The sequence below is a fragment of the Caretta caretta genome, chromosome 1, assembly GCF_965140235.1.
Source record: "Caretta caretta isolate rCarCar2 chromosome 1, rCarCar1.hap1, whole genome shotgun sequence".
NCBI classification, from domain to species: Eukaryota; Metazoa; Chordata; order Testudines; family Cheloniidae; genus Caretta; species Caretta caretta.
Genome location: NC_134206.1, coordinates 7,620,138 through 7,635,139, shown reverse-complemented (window position 1 = coordinate 7,635,139; position 15,002 = coordinate 7,620,138). Strand labels below are relative to the sequence as shown.

Genomic DNA, 15,002 nt, shown 5'->3' with positions numbered 1-15,002 from the left:
CTCTTTGGAACCCCCTTTCAGGTAGTTGAAAGCAGCTATCAAATCCCCCCTCATTCTTCTCTTCCGTAGACTAAACATCCCCAGTTCCCTCAGCCTCTCCTCATAACTCATGTGTTCCAGTCCCCTAATCATTTTTGTTGCCCTCCGCTGGACTCTTTCCAATTTTTCCACATCCTTCTTGTAGTGTGGGGATCAAAACTGGACACAGTACTCCAGATGAGGCCTCACAAGTGTCGAATAGAGGAGAACGATCACGTCCCTCGATCTGCTCGCTATGCCCCTACTTATACATCCCAAAATGCCATTGGCCTTCTTGGCAACAAGGGCACACTGTTGACTCATATCCAGCTTCTCGTCCGCTGTAACCCCTAGGTTCTTTTCTGCAGAACTACTTCCTAGCCACTCGGTCCCTAGTCTGTAGCGATGCATGGGATTCTTCCGTCCTAAGTGCAGGACTCTGCACTTGTCCTTGTTGAACCTCATCAAATTTCTTTTGGCCCAATCCTCCAATTTGTCTAGGTCCCTCTGTGTGTCCTGTCCCTACCCTCCAGCGTATCTACCACTCCTACCAGTTTAGTGTCATCTGCAAACTTGCTGAGGGTGCAATCCACACCATCCTCCAGATCATTTATGAAGATATTGAACAAAACCGTCCCCAGGACCGACCCTTGGGGCACTCCACTTGATACCGGCTGCCAATTAGACATGGAGCCATTGATCACTACCCGTTGAGCCCGACAATCTAGCCAGCTTTCTATCCACCTTATAGTCCATTCATCCAGCCCATACTTCTTTAACTTGCTGGCAAGAATACTGTGGGAGACAGTGTCAAAAGCTACGCTAAAGTCAAGGAACAACACGTTCACTGCTTTCCCTCCATCCACAGAACCAGTTATTTCGTCATAGAAATCAATTAGATTAGTCAGGCATGACTTGCCCTTGGTGAATCCATGCTGACTGTTCCTGATCACTTCCTCTCCTCTAAGTGCTTCGGAATTGATTCCTTGAGGACCTGCTCCATGATTTTTCCAGGGACTGAGGTGAGGCTGACTGGCCTGTAGTTCCCAGGATCATCCTCCTTCCCTTTTTTAAAGATAGGCACTACATTAGCTTTTTTCCAGTCGTCCGGGACTTCCCCTGATAGCCATGACTTTTGAAAGATAATGGCCAATGGCTCTGCAATCACATCCGCCAACTCCTTTAGCACTCTCGGATGCAACGCATCCTGCCCCATGGACTTGTGAACGTCCAGCTTTTCTAAATAGTCCTGAACCACTTCTTTCTCCACAGAGAGCTGGTCACCTCCTCCTCATGCATTGCTGCTCAGTGCAGTAGTCTGGGAGCTGACCTTGTTTGTGAAGACAGAGGCAAAAAAAGCATTCAGTACATTAGCTTTTTCCACATCCTCTGTCACTAGGTTGCCTCCCTCATTCAGTAAGGGGCCCACACTTTCCTTGGCTTTCTTCTTGTTGCTAACATACCTGAAGAAACCCTTCTTGTTACTCTTAACATCTCTTGCTAGCTGCAACTCCAGGTGTGATTTGGCTTTCCTGATTTTACTTCTGCATGCCCGAGCAATATTTTTATACTCATCCCTGGTCCTTTGTCCAATTTCCCACTTCTTTTAAGCTTCGTTTTTGTATTTAAGATCAGCAAGGATTTCACTGTTAAGCCAAGCTGGTTGCCTGCCATATTCACTATTCTTTCTACACATCGGGATGGTTTGTCCCTGTAATCTCAATAAGGATTCTTTAAAATACAGCCAGCTCTCCTGGACTCCTTTCTCCCTCATGTTATTCTCCCAGGGGATCTTGCCCATCAGTTCCCTGAGGGAGTCAAAGTCCGCTTTTCTGAAGTCCAGGGTCCGTATTCTGCTGCTCTCCTTTCTTCCTTGTGTCAGGATCCTGAACTTGACCATCTCATGGTCACTGCCTCCCAAGATCCCATCCACTTTTGCTTCCCCTACTAATTCTTCCCGATTTGTGAGCAGCAGGTCAAGAAGAGCTCTGCCCCAGTTGGTTCCTCCAACACTTGCACCAGGAAATTGTCCCCTACATTTTCCAAAAACTTCCTAGATTGTCTGTGCACCGCTGTAGTGCTCTCCCAGCAGATATCAGGGTGATCGAAGTCTCCCATGAGAACCAGGGCGTGCGATCTAGTAACTTCTGCGAGTTGCTGGAAGAAAGCCTTGTGCACCTCATCCCCTTGGTCCGGTGGTCTATAGTAGACTACCACCACAACATCACCCTTGTTGCTCACACTTCTACAATTAATCCAGAGACTCTCAGGTTTTTCTGCAGTTTCATACTTGAGCTCTGAGCAGTCATACTGCTCTCTTACATGCAGTGCAACTCCCCCACCTTTTCTGCCCCGCCTGTCCTTCCTGAACAGCTTATATCTGTCCATGACAGTACTCCAGTCATGTGAGTTATCCCACCAAGTTTCTGTTATTCCAATCACATCATAATTCCTTGACTTTGCCAGGACTTCCAGTTCTCCCTGCTTGTTTCCCAGGCTTCATGCATTTGTGTATAGGCACTTCAGATAACCCGCTGATCACCCCTCTTTCTCAGTATGAGGCAGGAGCCCTCCCCTCTCACGCGCTCCTGCTCGTGCTTCCTCCCGGTATCCCACTTCCCCACTTACCTCAGGGCTTTGGTCTCCTTCCCCTGGTGAACCTAGTTTAAAGCCCTCCTCACTAGGTTAGCCAGCCTGCTTGCGAAGATGCTCTTCCCTCTCTTCGTTAGGTGGAGCCCGTCTCTGCCTAGCACTCCTCCTTCTTGGAACACCATCCCATGCTCAAAGAATCCAAAACCTTCTCTCCGACACCACCTGCATAGCCATTCGTTGACTTCCACGATTCGACGGTCTGTACCCAGGCCTTTTCCTTCCACGGGGAGGATGGACGAGAACACCACTTGCGCCTCAAACTCCTTTATCCTTCTTCCCAGAGCCACGTAGTCTGGAGTGATCCGCTCAAGGTCATTTTTGGCAGTATCATTGGTGCCCACGTGGAGAAGCAGAAAGGGATAGCGATCCGAGGGCTTGATGAGTCTCGGCAGTCTCTCCGTCACATCGCGAGTCTTAGCTCCTGGCAAGCAGGAGACTTCTCGGTTTTCCCGGTCAGGGCGGCAGATAGATGACTCAGTCCCCCTGAGGAGAGAGTCCCCGACCACCACCACCCACCTCCTTCTCTTGGGAGCGGTGGTCGTGGAACCCCCAACCCTAGGACAGTGCATCTCTTACCTTCCAATCGGCGGAGTCTCCTTCTGCTCCCTTCCCTCAGACGTATCATCTGGTCCACTCTCCGCATTAGTACCTGTGGAGACAACATGAAAACGGTTACTTACCTGTATCTACGTTGCTGGTACATGGATGTTCCCCTTTTTTCTTCTGGAGGTCACATGATGCCAAATTTCTTCACCGTCCTCCTGTCCCCGATGTGCAGCCTGCTCTGAATCTTCAGAACCTTGTGCCCGTAGAAGCATATCTTGACGTCTGTCCAGGAAATCTTCAATTTCTCTTATACAACGCAGGGTCGAAACCTGTTGCTCCAGATCTTGAACCTTCTCTTCCAATATGGAGACCAGCTTGCACTTTGTACAGACAAAGTCGCTTCTGTCCTGTGGAAAAAAGACAAATGTACATAATGCCCTTTCCACGGTCTATCAAATGGCTACTTCGTTGCCTCACTTAGAACTTTGTGAGGGCCTTTGAGATATCTAGAGCAGGAAAGGTTGATACAGGAAGTCAAATCTGTTCTAATCTAGAACATTTACAAGATATCCCTTAATGGCAACTGTTCCCAGGAAGTCTGCCAAATTGCTTGCATTTGCATCAGTGTAAATTCAGAATAACTCCACTGAACTCAGTGGAGAGCCACTAGTGTAAAACTGGCATATGTGAATCCCGTCGCACTGACTGAGAACATGCAGGGAAAAGTTATTTTTGTCTTTGGTGAGCAACAGAGGAAATGTTGTTTGCATGAAACATGAATAATAAAAAGGGGGAAAAGAAGAACTCTGACTAGTGCATTCAAGAGAAATATTAAGGATTAATCCCTTTCCCTTTCCCCCAATGCCACACACACCACCGGGACATTTCCCCTTTAAACAGACAGCATTCTAATGTCTGTGGAGGATTAACAAGCCTAGTATGGAAGTGATGGAGCAATGATCCATGGAGGGCAGAGAGCGTGGGTTTATCTCTAAACTTGGAACGTCTCAATAGGATTCTTTTAAAATTAGGAATGAAAATATTTGTTTCTCAGCAGAACCGTAAATTGAAAATAAACCCTTGTCCAGCAGCACAGCCAACAAAATGGCTGAAGAAAGTCCAGCTCATCCAAATTTTGTTTTGAACTGCCATCTCTACACCATGAGGAGGGTTGTGTTTGCAGTGTTCTCTGGGGTTTGCACTCTTAAGTGGAGCAGTGGACTGCTCCCCTCTAGCCCCTGCTCCCAAAACACGGGTTTCGTTTGTTCATAGTAATGTTTCGAAGTGCGTCTTTAACATTCTTCCCATTTTTTAAATCTGGGCTGTGAAGTAAACAGAAGACAGATGTAGTCCTTTATTTTTGTACAAGGACTCAAAGAGAGCAGTCTAAGTGCGTGTATCACACAGAGCAGAATTCTGCGATAAGGATCGGCTTCAACTCATTTGATTTGTTTGTAACTGAATGGTCACTTGTGGTCTCATGAAACTAGCGTTTCTCAAAGTAGCAGTGCGTAGAAGCAACGTGTCGTGCAGGCAGGTTCTGCTTCCCTACCCCTCTTAGAGCTTTAACAAAAATCAACCCTCCTGGCGTCTGGTTTGTTCACACAAGTTGCTTCCCACAAACAGTCACTCTTCCTGGGGCTGGAGGTTTTCCTTGCCATCCCTCCTCAGAGGGTCTTGATTACTCCCAGTACGTCTAAAGGAAACCTGCCGGCCAAGGGTTCTAGTGGCCTGGGCAAGGGTCCTTGCCTTTGATTGCAGTTGGTTCCTGGTGTACCTCAGAGCTGCTGTTCTGCACATATCTCAGTTTTTCCCTTCTTTTGGTTTGGAAAGGGGGGTAAATAATCAGAAACTGAGCTGTTATTCCAGTGTGGGGGTTGGATACCCCGAATGAGAAGAGATTTGGTGACTGGAAATGCTTTTAGCTGGGACGATTCAGCTTGCAGTTTAGTTTTTAAAAGTCTTCCGCAGCCTGTTAGCTATTTTTGTAGCCAGTCTTTGAATCTTTATGCTTAAGCCCAGTAATGGTTTCATTGGCTCAGTTTATGCCTGCCTGACCTCAGAAAGCTATTATCCTCATAACTCCTAAACCATACTACAGTTATCTTAAAACTCCAACAAATCCTGAAAAGGAAACTGACTGACCAGAATGTGGAATATAAATAGAAAGGATGGGTTTGTTTAAGTTGGGACCGTAACCTGACCTGCAGAGACAAGGGACAAAAATGTCCTCATAGTGCACTCTGGGTCACAAGGTCTCTACTATTTAAACACACCATTGTGTCCGGCTATATTGATTTACCGTCTACTAGAGCACAGGATCTCTAGAGAAAAGAGGAAAACAGCTCAGAGTTTAAGGCCAGAAGGGACCATTAGATCATCTAGTCTGACCTCCTGCACATCGCAGACCATAGAATTTCATCCAGGTACCCTGGCATTGAGCCCAATAATGTGTGTTCGAAGCATCTTCTAGAAAGGCATCAAAAGATGGAGAATTCACCACTTCCCTTGGTAGTTTGTTCCAGTAGTTAACCACCCTGTTAAAAAGTGTGCCTTGTTGCCAGTGTTTAATTAGGTGCTGGGGGCTCAAACAATTTTTTTGCTTTCATAACTGATGCGGCAAACCCGGGTGCCGGGGCTAGGACTGCCAAGCCGAGAGGTGCCGGGGCTAGGAACTGCCAAGCCAAGAGGTGCCGGGACTCAGCCCTGGCACAAATTAAGCCCTGCTTATTGCTAAATTGAGTGTGTCCGGCACAGCTTCCAGCCATTGGTTCTTGTTCTGCCTTTCTCTACTACATTAAAGAACCCTCTAGTACCCAGTGTTTTCTCCTCAGCAACATACTTATACAGCATTAGTCTTTGTAGCCTGAATGATAAAGTGAACCCCCCCCCCCACACACAGACACACACATTTCAACTGAATACATGCTGCAGAATCATTGTCTTAAAATTGGCAGTCAGTCTCCCTGTTAGAAATGATCATTGCATTTAATTTATTTTAAAGAATAACTAACATTTGGAATTTGAAGTGGTTTTGGTGACAAACACTGGAGACTCCAGTGACCTTGTTCTTTGTACGAGCCAGTCGGAGTGAGTCAGGTTCATTCCTGATGTCACTTTGATGACTTCAGTGGAATAACACTAGGGTAGAATTTGTCCTAGTACATCCTCTCCTGCTTTGCAGCTCACATTTTCTTCCTCCGTAGCTTAATTCTTCCTCAGTGCACTCAGGAGGCTGCAGCGCCAAGGTGCTGTGTCTGAGGGAGGTAGCAGCACAGCCTTGGAAGCACCCTCCAAAAAATGAAAATGCAGTAAAAAGCCTGAAACAGCAGGCTGAGAGAGTTACCTGAAAAGCTATTGATCAGAGTCCTGAAAATCCTGGGGTGCACCAGCATCAGTTTTCCTGACCAAAGGGTAAATAATCTGTAATTTTCTCTTGCATCCATGCAAAATCAATACTGATTTAATCCCATGGTGGAGAAAATTAACCACTCCTGGGAGGAGGGTGTGTCTAAATTTGGATCCAGTGGGAAATGGAATATGTGGGCAGATCTCATTTGCATGTGTACACATGCACAGCCATGTCCCGAGGCTTGTTAAAACTCAAGTATTTACCTCCCTGAAGTAGAGTGATATAGATTATGTCCATTTCCATAATGGCGAAGGCCTCTGTTTCTGGGTTTCTGTGAATACGCAGAAGAATCAAATGAGTTTGCAGCTCAATTTCATCAGACTGTGGCTTGTGTTCTTCTGGTATTTAAAAAATAAACGTGGCTGAAAATCTGAAGTTGATCATTTAGTTTCATGGAAAACTTTTCCTTGAGTTTTCTTAATGTTGACGTTTCAGTGCCACAGAGACTCTGTGCTGAATTGTGCTTTCCCTCTGGATTTACAGCAGCATCACTCTACTGTTATCAGTGGAGTTCCTCTGGGTTTACACCAGTGCAGGTGAGAGCAGAGTTTGGTCTTGTATGTCCTCACATGTGTGCAGCTAGTCATGCAGTAATTGTTCAGTGGGCTCCTTCGCCCAGGTACACACAGCCCTATGTGCACTAGCAGTTCCCTGTGTCTGTGTGCATTAGGCTGCAGAAGGCCCAGGAGGAACACCGCACCGTGGAAGTGGAGAAGGTGCACCTGGAGAAGAAGCTCCAAGACGAGATCAGTATCGCCAAGCAAGAGGCACACCGGCTGCGGGAGCTGCGAGAGGGGACAGAGAACGAGCTGAGCCGACAGAAGTATGCTGAACAGGAGCTGGAGCAGGCAAGCATTGCATACCATATGTACAAGCAGAAACGGGGGGGCGGGACACCCACACACTGTATGGCCATTGCTTCATCCCCCTGGGAAACACAGCTAGACTCTCCTTAGTGTGCCCTGTTGCCACTGTTCTCCCAGTTGACCTTAGGGATAGGAGAGATCCAACTATCTCTGCCACTTCCTCATATAATACTTTCCCTCAAAGGCACCTTCTCATGAGGCTCAGCCGATCTGCTCTATGCCGTCACCAGAGGGGATCCCTGGAGAGTAACGCAAGACACGCTTCCAGAGCTGAATGTGCTGTTCCTTGCTCCACGGCCTCTGCCGTCCCCAAAGGGAAGGTATTGAGTTTGAGCCAGACCTCTGATCCTCCTGTGCTGAGACCCAACCAGGGGGCTGGCCCCTCCCCCTGTGTACGGCACGTCACTTCCTGTATTTTAGGAGACCTTGAGGCAGCACTCAAATGAATTCTAAACTGCTTCTGCAACACCCCATCCCCCTCTTTCCCGAAGAACCTCCAGGCTACTGAAACACTTGCTGCCAGCGTTGAGCATTTACATACAGTTTCCCAAGACAGTCGTTTCCTGTCAGGCTATCGCACACAAATACACTACAGTCCAGTACAGCCACCCACGTGTTGTCACACAAATACAGATTGTATTGTTTGTGCATTGTGTGTGTCAAGTCACACCCATTGCCCCCTTCTCCTCCTATTAAAATTTGTAATGAAAGCTGAAGCCAGTGGTGACTTAACCAATCTGTTGTTTCTTAGAGGCCTTCCCGTGGGATTCATTGAGTGGGTGAGTAATGGCTTTATCCACCCAGCGTGCACTGTGTGATATAACACAATCACCACTGAAATGAACTAGAGGCCACAGATGTAATTCACTAGCCACTCCCACTGACCATAAGAGCCAAAGGCAACCTGTCAAAATCTAAGATACTTTTGGGTCCCTGTGAATCCTGAAATCTGAGCTACTCTTGCACCAGTTGATGCTGCTAAGAAGAAGATCTGGTTTTTCAAAGACCATGTTGGAGGCTCCTAGTGGAGAGCAAAGTTAGCCATGCCTTAGCGAGATGACCTCGTCTGTACACACTGACCCCTTCCAGTGGCATCAAACCCCACCCAGATTATAAACCTTGCTCAGGCTTCAGTCTTTCCAGAGCCCATTCTCCCCTTATGTATTGGTCCCCTTACTGCCATTTTACACTACTACCTTCCTGTTTAGTTTCCCAAAACAGATTTTTTTGTTTCCATGTGAACCCTGCTGTCCATAAACATTTTGAGCAAATCTCTGGTCTCAGATTCAAGTGGTTCATCTCCACGGTTCTGCTCTGCCTGTGTGCTCGGCACTCCCAGGCACTCAGATACCACGGGGTTGGGTGTGCGGTCAGAACCTATATTGATTAGAGAGGACAGAACTCCATGTATGGTAGGAGATCAGATCAGTGGAAGTTGAGATTGGTGTGGAGAATTTAGTCCATCATGAAGATTATGATGCTGTCCCTGTATTTCTGTGAACGATTTAGGGATATTAAATTTAACGTTAAAATTGCAGACAGTAGTAAAATGGTGGGTAGTTAACTCTGGAATATGGCTGCTTTATAAGTCCCTCTAGACCAGTGGTTCAGGAGTACATGAGTTCTTTTCAGGGGGGACGCAAGAAAAATCCTGTAATGGCAGACAACACATTTTGTTTAGTAAGACATGGCAATCTAATCATAAAGTATATTATGACCCTATCTCATAGGGTACGTGGTACACTACTTATTTGGAAAGAAATACATAGCCTAAAAAATGTGAAGTCCACTGCTCTAGATGGACTGGTAAATGTGCTCACAGATAGAATATGAAATTTCAAATGTCTGAGTGTAGTGTGATGTCCTTGGCTAGAAATAATGCTCAAGCCAAATGCAACTTAAATGGAGCTGAGTTAGTTAACACGGTAAAGGAATCTGATCTGGGTTTACTGAGAGATTCATTTAAACATTTACATTCTCGATCCAGTGTGCAGCTGTCTATCCTGGAAAAAGAAAGGGTGTTCACCAAAGCTATGTTGACACAGGCTTCTTGCTAGCAAGGTGCTAACATGGGCTGAACCCTAGATAGGACCTGCTCCAACCCTGGATAAAGTCATCCCGTTGAAGTCACAGGGTTGTAAAGCACTTTGAGATCTGATGAAAGGCACTAAATATGTGTAAATTCTTGTGAATGATTACCAAAACCAGGCATTTGTCCAAGGGTTTTGTGCCTTCATTGTGCTTGCCACCCCCTGGTTTTTGATCCTCCTACTCCAGGTTCAGGCTGGGGAAGAGGCTTGGCTGGGCTGCAGAGAGAGGAATTGCAGGTGGAACATGTGACTATACTGACCAAGCAGCACACTTTGTGTCTAAATGTTTCTATCTTTTTGCTCCAGTGTGAAAGTCTCCTTTTAACAAGCCCTTTGTGTTTGACTTAGTCACTGCACTGAAAAGAGGCAGCTGCTTGCTCAGAGTTGTCAGCAAGTCTTTGCTTTAAGGAGGGTGCAATTCCATCCCTTGCAGATCAGAAGAGAGGGGCACAGAGATCTACAGGGCTCAGAGATCAACACTCTGAATACTTTTACTCTGGGTTTGGTTCTCCTCTCATCCAGTCCAGTGTTATTCCAGTTACTCCTCTTCTCCCTCACACCAGCGTGAATCAGACCCTCCGTCTTCACAGACTTAGAGAGATAGACCAGATCTGCATTGCCTAAACATTCTGCTTAACTGCACTGGTAGCTGAAGTGATTAGGGACAACCGCAGCCCAGTTCCTGATAATGGTAGAGCAAAACGAATCAGAAAGGGATCCAGCCTACAGAATAGAGGGAAGTCCTGTAGGTTGCTCCAATTGCTCGTGCAGCAGCTTCTCCCGTGCAGAATGATCCCCAAGGAAGAGAATGGTGCTGTCCTACCCCCCGGTAGCACAGTTGTCCCTTTGGCTCAGTGCACAGGAATTCTCCCTCTTCTACTGACCCCAAGCCACAGCCAGCCTAGGTTTGCTGGAGATTGTTTTCCTTTTTGGTGCCATTACAAGTGTTGGGACTGCAACCGACAATCCGCTGAAGGGACTACCTCGGAGAGTGCTAACTGGAATGAAAGGGTCCCTCTCCCGCTCCTACGCCTTCCTGTAATGCTGCTGCTGTGACTGTTTCCGTTACAGGTCCGAATGGCGCTGAAGAACGCAGAAAAAGAGCTTGAATCCCACTGCAGTTGGGCCGCACCAGAGGCCTTGCAGAAATGGCTCCAGCTGACCCACGAAGTGGAGGTCCAGTACTACAACATCAAGAAACAGAATGCAGAGAAGCAGCTGCTGGTGGCCAAAGAGGGGGTGAGAACTTCAGTCTCTTTAGTCCTAAATTCTTACCTCCTTGAGGCTGGGGTATGAAATCCATAGATATTTACAGCTCCATAGACCTAGAACGTCTCTCTCTCTCTGTGCTGTTCTCTCCTGCCTGCTCCCATCTCTTCTTTCTGCGAACCACCTTCTGACTGATCTTGCTTGCCTGCCATAGTGCAACATAAGGAAATCCTTGCTTGCAGGGACTTGACCCCAGTCCTAGAGCCATGTGTTGCGCTTCGTAGCTCTGGTTTGGGTGAGATACCGTGTAACATCTTGACAATAGTATGTGACTATTGCTCTGTGCATAGAACCACAGAACTGTAGGGCTGGTGGGGTCCTTAAAAGGTCATCTAGTGATTCTAGTTCATCGCCCCACCTTTCCCCCCAGCGTTGAGGCAGAATCAAGTAAACCAAGACCATCCCTATCAGATGTTTGTTCAACCTGTTCTTAAAGCCTCCAATAATGGGGATTCTGCTGCTTCCCTTGAAAGCCTGTTGCAGAGTTTAACTATCCTTGTAGTTGGAAAGGATTCCTAATATCTAACCTAAATCTCCCTTGCTACAGATGAAGCCCATCACTTCTTGTCCCATCACAGTGGACATGGAGAACAATTTATCACTAGCCTCTGTATAATAGCCCTTAACATATTTGAAGGTTGTTGTCAGGTCTCCCCCTCAGTCTTCTTTTCTCAAGACTAAGTATGCCAGGGCTTTTTAACCGTTTCTGATAGGTCAGGGTTTCTAAACCTCTTATTATTTTTGGTATTTTCCTCTTGACTGTCTCCAGTTTGTCCACATCTTTCTTGAAGCATGATGCCCAGTACTGACAACAGGACTCCAGCTGAGACCTCACTGATGCTGCAGATAGTGAGACAGTTACCTCCCGTGTCTTACATATGACACTCTTGTTAATACATCCCAGAATGATACTAGCTTGTTTCAAAACTGCATCACATCGTTGGCTCATGTTCAATTTGTGATCCACTATAACCCTCAGATCCCTTTCAGCCGTATAACCGCCTGGCCACTTATTCCCCGTTTTGTAGCTGTGCATTTGATTTTTCCTTCCTAAGTGTAGTACTTTGCACTTGTCATTATTGTATTTCATCTTGTTGATTTGAGACCAATTCTCTAATTTGTCAAGGTCATTTTCAATTCTAATCCTGTCCTTCAAAGTGCTTGCAATGCTTCCCAGCTTGGTGTCATCTGCAAATTTTATAAGCATCCTCTCCAGTCCATTAGTGAAGTCATTAATAAAAATACTGAATAGTACCAGGCCAAGGACAAAACCCTGTGGGTCCCCACTAGATACATCCTCCAAGTCTGACAACAAACCATTGTCTACTACTCTTTGAGTACAGTCTTTTAGCCATTTAACCACCCACCTTATAGTAATTTCATCTAAGAAAATAAGAGTGGCCATACTGGGTCAGACAATGGTCCACCTAGCCCACTATCCTGTTGTCAAGGTTCCTTCCCCACTCTGAACTCTAGGGTACAGATGTGGGGACCTGCATTAAAACCTCCTAAGCTTACTTTCACCAGCTTAGGTTAAAACTTCCCCTGGGTACAAATCAATTTTATCCTTTGCCCCTGGATTTCCACTGCCACCACCAAACTTTAACTGGGTTTACTGGGAAACGTAGTTTGGACACTTCTTTCCCCCCAAAATCCTCCCAACCCTTGCACCCCACTTCCTGGGGAAGGTTTGGTAAAAATCCTCACCAATTTGCATAGGTGACCACAGACCCAAACCCTTGGATCTTAGAACAATGAAAAAGCATTCAGTTCTCTTACAAGAAGACTTTTAATAGAAGTAAAGGAATCATCTCTGTAAAATCAGGATGGTAGATACCTTACAGGGTAATTAGATTCAAAACATAGAGAATCCCTCTAGGCAAAACCTTAAGTTACAAAAAAGACACACAGACAGGGATAGTCATTCTATTCAGCACAGTTCTTTTCTCAGCCATTTAAAGAAATCATAATCTAACACATACCTAGCTAGATTACTTACTAAAAGTTCTAAGACTCCATTCCTGTTCTGTCCCTGGCAAAAGAAGCCTATAGACAGACACAGACCCTTTGTTTCTCTCCTTCCTCCCAGCTTTTGAAAATATCTTGTCTCCTCATTGGTCATTTTGGTCAGGTGCCAGTGAGGTTACCTTTAGCTTCTTAACCCTTTACAGATGAGAGGATTTTTCCTCTGGCCAGGAGGGATGTTAAAGGGGTTTACCCTTCCCTTTATATTTATGACACCTGTAGTCTGGCAGTGGCCGCTGCCAGATGCTTCAGAGGGAATGAACAGAACAGGGCAATTGTCGAGTAATCCCTCCCCTGTAGTCCAGTCCCAGCTTCTGGCAGTCAGAGGTTTAGGGACATCTGGAACATGGGGTTGTGTCCCTGACCATCTTGGCTAATAGCATTAATGGACTATCCTCCATGAACTTACCTAATTCTTTTTTGAACCCAGTTATAGTTTTGGCCTTCACAACATCCTCTGGCAAGGAGTTCCACATGTTGACTGTGTGTTGTGTGAAGAACTACTGCTTTTTGTTTGGTTTTTAAACCCACTGCCTATTAATTCCATTGGTGACCCCTGAGTCTTGTGTTATGTGAAAGGTTAAATAACACTTCCCTATTCACTTTCTCCACACTATTCATGATTTTATAGACCTCTGTCTTATCCCCCACCCCTTAGTTTTCTCTTTTCTAAGATGAACAGTTCCAGTCTTTTTAATCTCTCCTGTTCCATATCTCAAATCATTTTTATTGCCCTTCTCTGTACTGTTTCCATTTCAAATATATCTTGTATGAGATGGGGTGGCCAGAACTGCACACAGGATTCAAGATATGGGCATTCAGTGGATTTATATAGAGACATCATGATATTTTCTCCCTTATTATCTATCCCTTTCCAAATGGTTCCTAACATTCCTAAAAACGGGTAGGTTTTTGACTGCTGCTGCACATTGAGCAAATGTTTTCAGAGAACTCTCCACAATGACTCCAAGATCTCTTTTTTGAGTATTAACAGTTAATTTAGACCCCATCATTTTGAATGTATAGTTGGATTATGTTTTCCAATGTGCATTATCTTGCACCACATTTCCCTAGTTTGCCTATGAGAATGTTATGTGGGCCTGGGTGAAAAGCCTTACTAAAATCAAGATATATCACTTCTACAGCTCTCCCCTATCCACTAGGCCACTCATCCTGTCAAAGAAGGAAATTAGGTTGGTTTGATAAATCCATGTTGGCTATTGCTTATAATCCTATTAACTTCTAGGTGCTCCAAACTGGTTGTTTAATAATTTGTGCCAGTATCTTTCCAGATATCAGAGTTAGGCTGACTGGTCTATAATCCCCTGGGTCCTCTTTATAAAGACAGGTACTGTGTTGACATTCTCCCGTCCTCTGAGACCTCATCCATCCTCCTTGAGTTCTCAAAGATAGTTGCTAATGATTCAGAGATTGCTTCAGCTAGGTACTTCTTCAGCTAGTACCCTAGAATGAATTTCATCAAACCCTGTCAAAGTGAATACATGTAACTTATCTAAATATTTTTTTTAGTCTGTTCATTTTCTGTTTTGGCTTGTGTCCTTCCCACTTGTTTTTGGTATTAGTTATGTTGAGCATCTGGTCACCATTAACCTTTTTAACGAAGACTGAAGCAAAATAGGCATTAAACACCTTCTTGATGCCATCCATTATTAGCACTCCTTCCCTGCTAAGTAGTGGCCCTATACTTTTCTTCATCTCTTTTTCTTGCTCCTAATGTATTTATAGAACTTCTTCTTATGCCTTTGATGTTGCTTGACAGGTGTAATTCATTTTGTGCATTAGCCTTTCTGATTTTGTCCCTACGTGGTTTGGCTACTTTTTCGTATTCATGCTTAGCAATTAATCCATGTTTCCATGGAGGTTTGATGACATGATTCTATCTAATACTGGTCCATGATGCATGATGATATCAGGTACTGGTGTAATGCTTTACATTTTCAAAGTGCTGCACAAACCTTAATTAAGGCACCCAACGCAGTTGTCAGAGACACTTTACAGATGGGGAAATTGAGTCACAAAGAGATGAAGCGATTTGTCCAGCGTTATACAGTGAACTAACGTCAGAGCTGGTTTAGAACTACTGAGTTCTAGGCTCCCGCCACA

General features: G+C 45.4%; 1 protein-coding gene across 6 annotated transcripts in view; it reads left to right on the top strand.

Annotated features, from left to right (window-relative positions):
• Nucleotides 1-15,002, top strand: part of STIM1 (stromal interaction molecule 1) — a 205,344-nt gene that overhangs the window by 173,294 nt on the left and 17,048 nt on the right. For all 6 annotated transcript variants that reach the window (XM_075125659.1, XM_075125651.1, XM_048837686.2 and 3 more), the window contains 2 exons: nt 7,299-7,476; nt 10,656-10,823. In XM_075125659.1, coding sequence (XP_074981760.1) covers nt 7,299-7,476; nt 10,656-10,823 — 346 coding nt within the window. The remainder of the gene's footprint in view (nt 1-7,298; nt 7,477-10,655; nt 10,824-15,002) is intronic.